Source organism: Histoplasma capsulatum, assembly GCF_000150115.1.
Source record: "Histoplasma capsulatum G186AR genomic scaffold supercont2.2, whole genome shotgun sequence".
In the NCBI taxonomy this organism is placed as follows: Eukaryota; Fungi; Ascomycota; class Eurotiomycetes; order Onygenales; family Ajellomycetaceae; genus Histoplasma; species Histoplasma capsulatum.
The window spans coordinates 747734-760166 of record NW_025544802.1 but is presented as its reverse complement, the minus strand read 5'-3'; the positions used below and the strand labels follow the sequence as shown (position 1 = coordinate 760166).

Genomic DNA, 12433 nt, shown 5'->3' with positions numbered 1-12433 from the left:
TTTTTATTTTTTTTGAAAAGTCAAAAATCAAAGACACAAAACAATAGAAAATAATCCCAGCCTTGCGATTTGTGGGGGAGTTAAGTTAAGACTTTCCGTTTCTTGCACGAGTAAACACCAGAAACTTTCGCCTCCACGGAGTTCCACACTAGTGGGCCCACGCCCGAAGGCAAATTACTTTAATTCGCTGGCAGGCAAGCCTGATGTTTACCTTGTTTTGTTGAACCAGATAGCGTCGAACCAAGGATCTTGACGGCTTTGTATTTACTTTAATTTTCCTCTTTTTTATGATTGGTTATTGGAAGAAATTGAGACTGGCTTTTCTCACTGAAGTAAAAGAGAAAAGGAAAAAAACAAAGCTGGGACAACTGCACGAGTAGTTATCTGTATGTAAACATTGGTGCATTCTGTTGAGAATTTGGCACGAACTAATAATGAATTAAATCACTATCTAATATTATTTTGCCTAGAGTAGAGGCGAAAACAATACAGGGAAGAAATCGCATGAGACGGTAGTGGCCCTTGTCTTGTTATTGTTATCTTGACCTCGTCGTGATTTGTCTAGTTCTAATTTTTGCTGAGCTGTCCGGAAATATCAAATTTCAGGGCAGGTTCTACTGTCAACGAAAAATTTCGGCAGGCTTCACCCCTCCATCTCAGGAATGAGAAGAGACAACGAGGAAAAGAAAACGAAAGGAAGGAAATGATGAGGGGAAGGAAAAACGAAAGGAAGTTGACCGGCCGTTGTGAATCATCATCCATCTTAAACGGCACGATCCGCATGTCAAATATCCATTTCAGTCTGTACTTAAGACGTATGGGTGCAAACACAGTCTAGGAGAGAATAGCTCAGCTGAATGACAGGGAGGGAGGCGAAGCCAAGGGCAGGCATTTAAACCCCTAGCCTGAGAAATCCGCTTTTAATGTCGGTCGACGCAGTAGAGCTGGCACTGTTGGAGCGGACGGATTTTTGCGGCAGGTGCGAGGCCAAGATTCCATTTTCATCTGATGGGATCTGAGGAGAGGAGAGCGGGGTCGGTGTTGTGGAATTCATTCCTTGGGGTCGGGCAGTGGGCGTTTGCTCATGCGGTACGAGGACAAGAAATTTCTGAGTTTCGGTGTGGGAATACATGATGAGCGGAGATGTGTGCTTATATGAGAAGGGAAGGATTAAAACAAGCTGTGATTTTCTTGGGGCTTTTTGGTGGGTATTTTAACAAGGGAGACAGCTGGTATCGAGATTCCTGTGGTATGGATGGTATGAGAGAAGACGATCGAAAGCCTGTTGGAAGACACCGTAAAGTTTAACAAAGAGCGTAGTCTTGAGGGGGGAAGTTGGATTTTCACGGGGACAAGTTGGTAGAACACATTGGATTTGAAAAACGAGTTCAAGGGAGTTTTTCTCCTCGAGGGAGAGGGTTCTTTATATAGTTAGGGACCCTGGATTCAATTGAAAGTTTCCATGTCCGGCGGGATGTCAGATGATTAGGACCCTCAAAGCGGGGCCCTCGTTTTCTCGAAAAGCATAACGGGGAGTATCGGGATGGACTTCCCATATGGTTTCTACAAGCTCGCAATTCCTGTTCTATCATCTCAGTGGATAAAATGTGTAAAAATGGCGAATTTACCCCGCGTACAACCGAACCAGGTGATGTCCTGTATCCCCAGTGGAAGATGTTTGGCTAACCTCGGATGCTGGATCTATGCCAAGAATTTCCCCTGGCTGAGACATTGACAACAAAAGCTGTGATGAAGAAAGAAGGACATGAGAACAGGATGCAACATGCCCTCCAGACACGATAAGCCTTTAGGTGATATCCTGGAGCGGGAGGCAGGTATGGGTAATTAGTTAGCAGGTACTGGTAGTTATGTTATGAACAACTACTCGTATACTATATGCGTCTGAACTAACCCATGGCGATCTATCAAGGACATTATGGTCGATTCGCCTCAATCTTTCGGTTTTAATTAAAATCTGGTATCCCTTGTATCATTGATATCCTTTTGGTACAGGTTCAAGAAGAAATTTGAACGCATATGGGTTTTGTGTTTGTGCTAGTACTGGAGTACTCATTGATTTATCGAGTCCGGAACCCCAAGTACAGACAACAAAAGCGATTGGTATCAGTTTGACGAATGATCGCGATTGAGGTAGGAAACGATTATCTGGCAACTGTGGGTGCCGCTGTGCGGAAAGTCACTGCTCGAAAGCGAAGATGAGGGTTGTGCAAGGACATTGTCGATTGATCTGAAAACCAACTGGTCTTGCGTGGATCACCTGATTCCTCCTGACAATTTTGAGCCTCAGGCAATAGGTTATTTCAACAACAAGAGCAGCAACGGTTGATGCCCCGGGTTTCTCTTCCTCGATAATCCAGCGCTTGTTCGACTGTTCGGCATACTGTTAGGCATAATTGCCATCTGCTGCGGTGATCTCCAGCTTTATATTTCTTTGTGCGCCTTGCGGAGATCTGAAATCCCTACATCACCTATGCGCCTCTCCTATTCCTTTAAAGCCGGTCGACTACAGCCTCAGCCTCATGAACAGCTTTGTGGCGTTGATTTACGTTGTTTGCTCATGGGTATTCCGTTAAGACAGCCAGAGGCTATTGGCAAAGACGATCAAAGGATACTAGTAACAGGCTTTGGGTTAACCCCATCAACCAACAGTGTTTTTATTTGATCCAGCGTGAAGAACACTGAACAAACCATCATCATTCGAAATATGCTTAACCAGGGGAAGACCTTCCAGCCCATTTTTCTCTGTTGTACGCACATGCGCCTCTAGATGAAATTGATATGAAATTTCGTTTTATTCGTCTCCAATTTTCCTACGGCGGTAAAATGTCAGGTCCAACCCCAGTTGGGGCCCAGAAGGAAATCTATTTGACCCAATGGCCTCGTACAAACTAAAGAAAGGCACAGGCTACAACAACTTATGAACTGCAGCGGATCATCAACAAGGTTGAAAGGCCCTAAAAAATCCCCATTTCGTTGGCCTGTTCTTTTGGGAAGCGTGAAACGATCCCTTGCAGACTCTTCCTGCGCCAAGCAATTTTTATGGCCCAACCGCGCCAAAAGAAATTTGCATGTTTGCGGCTCTCAACTCCAGCAATCGTCATATTTGCTCTTTTATTCGCCGTTGGTGGCACAGGTGCTAATCGTTGCGTCTGTCTCTTCTATCACTTCTAATTAACACTATTTTTGCCCTCCACCACTCAAGTTACAAAGTTAAGGTGTCCGATCGATTTAACAGATTACATCTCCATTTTGTCTGGCGCAGTCGTCCTGTCCTCATCTTGTTCTTCCGAAAGAGCTATCAATGGCCTCCATCCGCGTACTCTACAACTAAATCACACTATTGCCTTAAAATTATTTTCTTGAATAATGTCGATTGCCTGCTGTTAGTCTGCAGGGGAAATCCACCAAGCTTCCACGTACGGGAATGATACAATGAACGCGGACAACAGTCGATGCCCAATTTAGGAGATGCTGAAACAGCAACTCCCTGGTTTCGCGAACGTCGTAATGGCGTCTATATTTGCAGACGTGCACGTTTCTTCTCACTAGTACATTGTTTCACAGATGACAAGATTATCTGATATTTTGATATTGCGCGGGCAATATATCTATTTTCATACCTCCAAGCCACATGTCAGTTTGTTGACATCCAACGAAACACTCCTGGCCAATGATCCCAATAGCTCATTTGTCCTCATTGCTCAAACGCCTCTCATCTTCTCTTCGAAGACCCGTGTGGGCCGCTGCGGTCACCACCGATGTGCCAATTTGTCGCTGTGGCACCATTTCCGGATGCAGTAGTTGCTCTGCCTTTTTATTGGTCAGAAAACTCCTCAGTTTTCTGATATGCCCTGAAGCTTAAAGGACTTTTGATAGGTGCTGCCGTTTATGTGCGACTTCTGTCTAGCAAGTTGCTCCGAGTTGGTTTGAAGCAGTTTCTATCCCTGCAGAACGTTACTTCGGCTGTGCCGTTGTTCATATTCCTTAGAAGTCTTGAACTTCACCACCAACAATTCCACAACCATCTCATACCTAGAGCCTTCGTTTGTCCTGGAATCCTAGCAGGCAGCTGCATGCCGCCATTCTTCTGAGAAGGCGTGTTCGCTGCGCTCTCTTCCCGGCGATATCCTATTCCAGAATCTTTGGTCACTGTTGGACTTTTAAAATTGCACAGCTGAACATCATGCTTGTCGAGCGGAAGCCTGGAAAACCGCCTTAAAATAGGAGATTTCCCGCATATTTCTGCATATTTAAACAACACTCGACCCGCTGATTCTCATTATTTTTCAACGATATCCATCTCCATCTCCATTTACACATCTTTCTGCCTTGGGTATAAACAAATTTCATTTTGGTTATCTTTATCCGATTCTCAAGCCTACGATTAAACTTGCCTCAACAACTATGTGTACTTGCACTCAATGGTGGTACGAATACACGTGCGGGTGCGTATTGCGCGTCGGCGTGGTAGTGTGCCCAGAATGTAAAGCAAAAGAAGGAACAGACAAGGAGGGAGAAGGACAGAAGATGATCGACAAAACGAGAAAGGCGCCTGGGAAATGCGAAGACCACGGTGGCTCCCCGAGGTAATCTATTCCCAATGTCATCCCAGGCTTATCTTGAAACAAAGGTCATTCGCTGAGAATTGTTTAGCACATTGAAACTCTAAGCATTCCATGATCTATATCCAAACTTAGCCCAGCACCATCTGTCCCGGTCGTTTTACACTTCAACTATTTCGGCCTTTTCTTGATGCTCTCCCTTATCGATCCGTTATCATCCTTTTGCGTGGCGATCGAACAAACGCGGCAGCCAAATCGGCTCTAGGGCCTCAGTTATCTCTTCCAAACGGCTATTTTCAATACCCCGTGCAAGCCGGCCCCCTTTCAGTGTTTCTAGCAGCTGTATCCGCCAGTGTTATGAGTGAAAATCTTTGAGAATTAGGGGAATTCCATCGCAGATATCTTTAATTCGAATATCGCCAGTTTCTGCATAGCATCTATTCTCCTCGCTTGTTGTTCTCCCCGCCTCCCCTAGCGAACCAGGGCGATATCACATTTTCCATTCCACTAGCGAAAATGCCCAACCCCTTGTTCTTCGATATGCAGCTCAACTTTCTTACTCCTGTACCCCACTTTTGTATCGGTGCCTTATGACTGAAATTTTCGGGACAATGTTGCTTTTGAAGGCTAAATACCCTCTGCTTGGTAGCATGCGCATGCACCCATCTAGGAATGTATTACTTTTTTAAAATTACAACTACGTTTTTTCTTCGGCTATTCTGTTTACCAGCGCATGCGAGCAAATTCAGCATTGAAAACTCCAGGGCAACGCAGTGTAGGAAAATAAAGAATTTTCAAACGACGATCGTTAAAATCGTAATATCTATCCCTTGCAATCGCCGTTTTCGTGCGACTGGATGCCCTAAACGATTGGGCGTACTGCACATACACACACACACACTCTCTCTCTCTCTCTCTCTCTCTCTCTCTCTCACTCACTCACTCACACAACTCTATTTCAAAGCCCAGGTCAAAACAATGTATTATGCATTCGCCGATAGATTTAATCTAAGTGGGTGCGGCGCGTGTGCTAGTATAGTACCGATCCCACGTCACATTTATTCCTATTCCTAAACATGAATATCGGCTTGACGACATTCCCCCCGACCTCCTTTCTTACGTGGTACAAGTAAACGTCAACATCCACATTCAGTCGTGATGTTGTCAACACCAATGACAAGATGAAAATTGACCAAAAGCCGTAGAGCGGCACGGGCCGTGGTTGGTTTTGAAAGCGTAGGCCACAATGAAATTAACAAGCCTGAGAATGTGTGGCATGGAGAGAGAGATCATATGCCGAAGTCGTCAAAAGGCATGTTCTTGTAGAATTTTGATTCATAGATATCCCCTCCGTACTCGAACTACAACTCCTCGTAGCATTTTTGGCCAATGGCGAGGTGCTTGAGAGGGCTAGCTAACCAGCGAGGGCTGACCACCGGCCAAAAATAAAGTTTGCGGCAAATCAACTCTGCCAGCCTGTTTCGGCCGGCAGCCTCTTTGAAGCAGGTCTACAGGTGGCCTACACGTAGATCGTGCGGCACAGTGTGCGTTTTGTGCCGGTTCCGCGAATACACGCCGCATTAGCTTGTTTTAAAAAATTGATGAGAAGCCCATGCTCCGGCCACTGAGCGGCCACAGCTTTGGAAGGGGGATGTAGTCCGTTTATTCTGCCTTGTTTTAGGTTGGTGTAGACAATTTCTTTTTGATCTCCTTCCCTTTTTTTTCCCGATCTCCTGCTGCCCAACATCAAGAACAGGAACAAATAAAAATAAAATGTGAACTGACAATTTCACGTTCTAATCGCCTTGGCGGTTAAACTATATAACTTTACCGTTTACGGACGTGGCCGCAATTCTGAACCCATTTTTATAGTTCCCGTTCAATTTATCGTTCTGCACGGGATTTCGTTAAACCAGCCCGTCTTCAGAAAATTGAATACGTTTGCGCTTTCATTTGGACAGCCTGTTGGGTCCATGCAGGAAGATAATGGATGAGCTAAATAAGGCTCTCTTGCAGGAAGGTAAAGGGATGTTATGTGTCAGAACAAGACGAGAAACGCCGGATGGGGTAAGATTGATCGCCACGATGATATTTAGTGCAAATCTGCCTTATTCGGCCACTTACCAGCCCGCACTCGGCTCTGAGAACGTTTCCGGAATGCCGCCAAATACACCGTCTGGTCGAGGAGAGCCTGGGAGATAGCTGAACTGCTTGGGATCGGTCATTCAGGATCGAACCCACGTTGAAATCATACGGCACGAAAGCGGCCAATTCGAGGAAGAATTTTTCGCAGAGGTCCAAAACCCCGTTCGCCTTCAGTTGGTTGGTGAAGTTCGGAGGCTATGCTAGTTGAGGTACTTGTTGATACGAATGTGATGACATATTGTAGCTCACGGGCCGTAAGCATGATCCTTCGTCCAAACTCCTCTCCGCGGCGGAATATTCTGGTCTGCTTTGCTCTAATCTTCCCAATAATCTCTGTAAAATGTACGAGTATTGTACGGGCTCCATTAGTTTCTCCAAGACGCGCGTTCCAGTATGTCAATCATGTGAAATAAACCAACTGAGGACAATGCAGTCTGAAATCGAGGAACATGCAGAGTTGCGATAGAATTGTGGCAACTCCAATAATTTCAAGCAGCAGGAAAGGGTTGGCTGTGGAAGCAGGATACGTTCAGCGCATGAACGAAGGTTGACAGGAGTTTGAATTAGGCATCGTCCTGACCCAACGATATCCCCAGAGAGAGTCTGGCCCCATCGCTCAGAGCCAACTGTCGCTGTGTGACAGATCGGCTGCTTTGGTCGGGTCCTCACTAACACCCTGCATCAAAGCCGGCATAGAATGCAAGTCATGTGATTGTTCGATGATCTATGCGAATTTATTATTTGAGACGGAATTTAAATTGATAATAGTTGAATGAGATGGAAAAGAAAAACATAAAAGCTATTCTACTGAACATGACTCTAGTAGCTTAAAAGATGAAGTGAGCAAAACAGCAGTATTAACTTGGAAGTGTTAGGAGACTCATTCAGAACTGAAACTTCACTACTCCGTAATACATCTAGAGGTTATATTAAGTACTCGGTGGCATTATGCTACTTCTATCACTAACAGGTGTGATTTGGGCTTGTAATATCTTATCAATGGGCGGCGTCACTATGACATGTGAAGCATTGATAAGAGGAGCAAATATTCATTTAATGCATGCAGTAACAACAAGCAAATGACAATAGCACACCTCAGACACCACAATTTATCCAGAGTTCTAACTGGATGGCAGTGGGCACGCTGCGCATTTGAATACTACTAGTCAATTACCAACACCCATGATGATCAACCTTGGAGGAGAAAGCGCACTCATGCCTCTACGCCCAATATTACTGTCGCACCAGATTGCAGCGTGCATTGCAGGTGTTGGTGGATTCCGCAATTGCGAAACTGAATGAACCCGTGGATCAGATGTGTTTTTCGCCGTGTAAACCGAGGCGGACGAAGCTCCTGAGAAGGATACCAGATCTGCTGATCCCCAACTAGAAAGCTGTCAACGCCATTCCAGAGCTTAGATAAATAATGTAGACTGTTTTTTTGAACACCAGCTGATAATAGTACTTAGACGACCATTGTTGAACCTAAATCAGGCATACATTTTGCGTCATATCCGGAGTGCTTCAGGGTTGTTTTATACATGGAAAACGAGGGCTACAATTAACTATATAGCCTACCATTGGTCAAAAGCAAGGGGGTAAGTGATCGGCTTCTACTCCCGTAGTTGGTTAAGATCAAGCCAACTGGCTTACTAACCGCAGGAACTATTTTTCCGTCACTACGCCAACTGAACGGGGGATTAATTCCTTACAACTTCGCTCCAAGGGGCGACTTATACAGCGTTGGCCCAGCCATTTCACGGAGCCAGAATAAGTTTATGGACACATATTCTTTTGTCAACCAACATAATGGCATTCTCGATATCGCCCGTCGAAACTGAGGACGTGGATTCGCTCGCCCGAAAAGTCGAATTTCCTGCTCATCAAGGCAACCTACTCTATCGCTTGATGTTCCCGCGCTCGAAGGAGCAGAGAGAAGACCAAATCAGATGGACGATTGATGGGCTTCCTGAGACAGTTCATCAAGAGGATGAAGCTCTGTACAAGGCGTGTGGAGAAGATGGATCGCCTGTCGGACTTATAGGCTGGACTACTAGTCCAGGAGCCTTTGCAAAGGGAATGAAAAGTAGGGATCACATTGACAGTGGCCGGGTGGTTAGGTCTGGAGCGAAGCAAGGACCAAAGCCGAAAAAAAGGAACAGCTTTAATCCTCCCTCTTTGGATGTAACATCGTGGCTTGTTATTTCAAAAAGGCTCAGGGAAGAGAGGCAAAGAGTTCTTCGGGGCTGCCAAGGCAATGCAATATGCCGTAAGCTATCAGTCAACTTGGATTCCTATGGCCTTGCTCACCTGTCTCCATTAGGAATCACCTTCATGGCTGTGGATCCAAATCATCAATGTCAAGGTGTTGGGTCTATGCTCATGCAGAGTTTCTGTGGCTATGTCGATGAAAATGCACTAGACGCCTTTGTTTTATCCTCGCCTGCTGGTATTCCACTATACTCTAAGTTCGGATTCAAAGCAGTCGGTGTTGTTGAAACAAAGCAAGGAAACTTTACTAGCATGCTAAGGACTTCAGGCCTTAGCCTCTAGGAAAACATGGTATTCGCCTTGGTGAAGAATCAACCAGGGTAGCAAAATTTGACAACACAGTTGCACCACTCGCAGAGATCAATAATAAATTTGGACTGTCAGGAAATAATAACAAGAAGTTCGTGATCGCCTATGTACAGTATCAGGAACATCCATGGTCATTCAGATGATTTCCCTCAGTGTCCTTTCAGCAGTATTCTCTGCAATCGCACCGCTGGTCATCATCAGTACTAACAACCCAAAAAGCTTCAATGAGCTCCAAATCCTTGACCGACCCCCGTATCATGATGTTGGTCTTGCCCTCCGTGATCTCCACGGATAACTCCTGGTCATATCTGTCTAGAGAACGCACGCCAAGTACATTCTCTAACCGTGTTGATGAAGAAGAGCCGAAATTCGGTCAAAGAAGTCACGATCAGGGTCTTCATGGGGCGGACACGGCGAAAAATCAAATTCAAACGGAGCCAAACTTCTGTTGAAGATCCTGAATGTTCGCGGAATGATAAAGCCTTCATATTTCGGCAGTCCACAAGCCGCTAGTTGGTCTCCATCGAAAAATGCTTATGCAGCAGAATGACCCCATACCGTTCATGCATTCCGGAGTCGAGGAAAAGCTGTCTTATAGGACCCTGTAAGAGGTCCTTCGCCTGCGTTTCCTTAAATAGGTTGGCAGCCCCCTAAAGGGATGGCAGCGATTCGTAAGCTTCAGGGATATAGGGGCCCGTACTACAGTCAACAAAAGCTTAAGTTACCAAATGCAAAGGAAGGATGGTTACATCTTTGACGGGCGTAAACGAGTTTGATTGGTTGAGGTGCTGTTTTGTAATGGTTGGATTTAGGGAAGAAATATGGAGAGGATTTGAATGGCATTTTTGGTTATAGTTATCTGACATCATCTACAGCCCAAAAGCCGACGAACTGAAATTAAGTTAGCTTTGAACTATCACTCATATCTAATCATGCCTAATGGCGTAATAGGCATTGCGAAAACCAGAGCCTTCATAATGGCAATGAGGGTAAACCCTAACCGGTCTGCCATAGAATTCTCATGCATGTTGCGAGGACTTCAGTGCTTTTTCTTTTCTTTTCTTTTTTTGGGAAGACACGTGATATGCTTATCCAGAGTCAAACCAACCTCACAAAAAACATTTGGACACAGTCAAACGCAAGAACGATCGTCGAACCTGTTGATGCTTATTGCAGAAATTCGTACGAGTATGTACAGAGACCCTAATATCGTCAGAACTTTCCGGATGGGCAGTGTCAGGTGATGTCCATAGATATTGACTGGGAACGCGCCACCTCTGGCCCAGACGGCGAGCTTCTGGCAGAGCGCATTCGCTCATTCATACATGACAAATTTCAGCAGATAGTTCTGCCCAGATTCATTCGCTCAGTGCAAGTTACCTCCTTCAATTTCGGTACGATACCTCCAGAGCTTGAAATCCGCGATCTCAGCGATCCGTTCCCGGATTTCTATGAGGATGATGACGAAAATTTCTCTGACAGCTCGGAGGAGGGGTCGCCAACGAGGGAGCCGGTTGATAGATATGGGAACAGAGTAGATTCGTGGCAGGCAAATTCTCCAGGAGGACCTGGAGGGCAAATGTATGAATCTAACCAACCTTTACGGATGCCTGCGTGGGAAGAACATACCGGAATATCCCCTCTACGGGGGCCCATGAATTTTGGAGATATAAACCCGTATCTATTTCCCAGATCAGGGACACCGGGCATACCTGGGGGTACCTCGAATCTAGGTTACTACATGCCGCTGAGTGGACTTTCAAGCTCACAAACACCACTGGGAGCAGTAGCTCGTGGCAACCCGTTTTCGGGCGGATGGCCAGATGCTCATGGAGCAAGACCGTCCCGTCGCAGATCAGAAGCTGAACCAGACTCTGCGCAATCTCGACCGTCTACTGCGAATACTGGGAACACACTGCCATCGCGCGACTCAATGAGTATCAGTGATCCACACCATTCCCATGCTTCGCAAGGAATGCCAAATAACCAAGGGCAAGCCCTTGAACCCAACATCCCACCTACTTCTCCTAACCATCCCCTCGACGATACCCCACCCCGGCGAATGCGCGAACAAAAAGCGGAGGATTTCCAAGTCTTCTGTAGGACGAAATATGCAGGCAATATCAGTCTTTCATTAACCGCGGAGATCCTCCTTGACTACCCGATGCCCAGTTTCGTTGGACTACCCTTAAAACTTAACATTACAGGCCTTACATTTGACGCCGTAGCTGTCATTGCGTATATTCGAAGACGAATACACTTCTGCTTTCTTTCACCAGAGGATGCTGATACGCTAATGGGACCGGAAACTGCTGGCGGCGGCGGCGGAGGGGATACGTCGGAACCAAATTCTTCACGACGGAAACCTTCTAGTCTGCTGCGTGAAATCCGAGTGGAAAGCGAAATAGGCAGAAAGGAGAATGGAAAGCAGGCTTTGAAGAATGTTGGGAAGCTGGAGAAGTTCGTGCTTGAGCAAGTGCGCCGGATTTTCGAGGAGGAATTTGTATACCCGAGCTTCTGGACTTTTCTTATTTGAGATATCCTGCGTTTGCAATTTATTCAGCTTTCGATGATGTATTCATATACTCCGTATTTCTATACGTAGTATGTTTTAATTCATATTTGCTTCCAGGGTTCGCCCTTACGTGTGGACAGGAACATTTTAAAATTCTGAGTAGTATCTAAAGGAATGGATTCAGCAAATATAGCCATAATTTTGTTTGAAGAAAATACAACATTTTTAAATGATATTTCTGCCATTAGATTCACAACATACACCTCAACAATTGCAAAATTGGAACTCTCACAACTAACCGCTGCATATGCATCGTTCGACAGCGAAATGAAACAAAAATGTAAACCCCGTTATAGTTCCCTGCGTGATTAGCAAAAACCACACCCCCATTTCTATCGGAATCCTTTGCGTGCTTTCCTATCATCACCAAGCCAAACCCGCAAACGCAATGAGGTCCTAGGCGTTATAATCCATCAAGGAAACGTCCGACTCTCACAAGCCAACTAATTCATATCACCTACCCGCTGCTCCTTCATATCGGTGGAATCTCAACATCTTTTCTTTGAAAAAGCCGTCAACAAATGCTCAGGCCGACCAATCCCCTTGACAT

General features: G+C 45.5%; 6 protein-coding genes across 6 annotated transcripts; 5 read left to right on the top strand and 1 right to left on the bottom strand.

The window, feature by feature from the left end:
- Positions 1 to 503: 503 nt before the first annotated feature.
- HCBG_01471 (uncharacterized protein) lies at positions 504 to 1388 on the bottom strand (the record flags this gene model as incomplete). Its single annotated transcript, XM_045428521.1, has 1 exon — positions 504 to 1388. The coding sequence occupies one exon, from the start codon at positions 1130 to 1132 to the stop codon at positions 893 to 895; it is 240 nt and encodes a 79-aa protein (XP_045290307.1).
- Positions 1389 to 1783: 395 nt separating this feature from the next.
- HCBG_01470 (uncharacterized protein) lies at positions 1784 to 2683 on the top strand (the record flags this gene model as incomplete). The annotated part of the gene is made up of 4 exons (XM_045428520.1): positions 1784 to 1835; positions 2014 to 2099; positions 2156 to 2315; positions 2379 to 2683. The coding sequence occupies 4 exons, from the start codon at positions 1784 to 1786 to the stop codon at positions 2681 to 2683; spliced, it is 603 nt and encodes a 200-aa protein (XP_045290306.1).
- A 1742-nt stretch (positions 2684 to 4425) lies between these two features.
- HCBG_01469 (uncharacterized protein) lies at positions 4426 to 4958 on the top strand (the record flags this gene model as incomplete). The annotated part of the gene is made up of 2 exons (XM_045428519.1): positions 4426 to 4607; positions 4724 to 4958. 2 exons carry the CDS (start codon positions 4426 to 4428, stop codon positions 4956 to 4958), a joined length of 417 nt encoding a protein of 138 aa, XP_045290305.1.
- A 1611-nt stretch (positions 4959 to 6569) lies between these two features.
- HCBG_01468 (uncharacterized protein) lies at positions 6570 to 7307 on the top strand (the record flags this gene model as incomplete). Its single annotated transcript, XM_045428518.1, has 4 exons — positions 6570 to 6650; positions 6813 to 6905; positions 6973 to 7119; positions 7296 to 7307. The coding sequence occupies 4 exons, from the start codon at positions 6570 to 6572 to the stop codon at positions 7305 to 7307; spliced, it is 333 nt and encodes a 110-aa protein (XP_045290304.1).
- Positions 7308 to 8537: 1230 nt separating this feature from the next.
- Positions 8538 to 9281, top strand: HCBG_01467 (uncharacterized protein; the record flags this gene model as incomplete). The annotated part of the gene is made up of 2 exons (XM_045428517.1): positions 8538 to 8997; positions 9052 to 9281. 2 exons carry the CDS (start codon positions 8538 to 8540, stop codon positions 9279 to 9281), a joined length of 690 nt encoding a protein of 229 aa, XP_045290303.1.
- A 1270-nt stretch (positions 9282 to 10551) lies between these two features.
- On the top strand, positions 10552 to 11844 carry HCBG_01466 (mitochondrial inheritance component mdm12; the record flags this gene model as incomplete). Its single annotated transcript, XM_045428516.1, has 1 exon — positions 10552 to 11844. The coding sequence occupies one exon, from the start codon at positions 10552 to 10554 to the stop codon at positions 11842 to 11844; it is 1293 nt and encodes a 430-aa protein (XP_045290302.1).
- Positions 11845 to 12433: the final 589 nt, after the last annotated feature.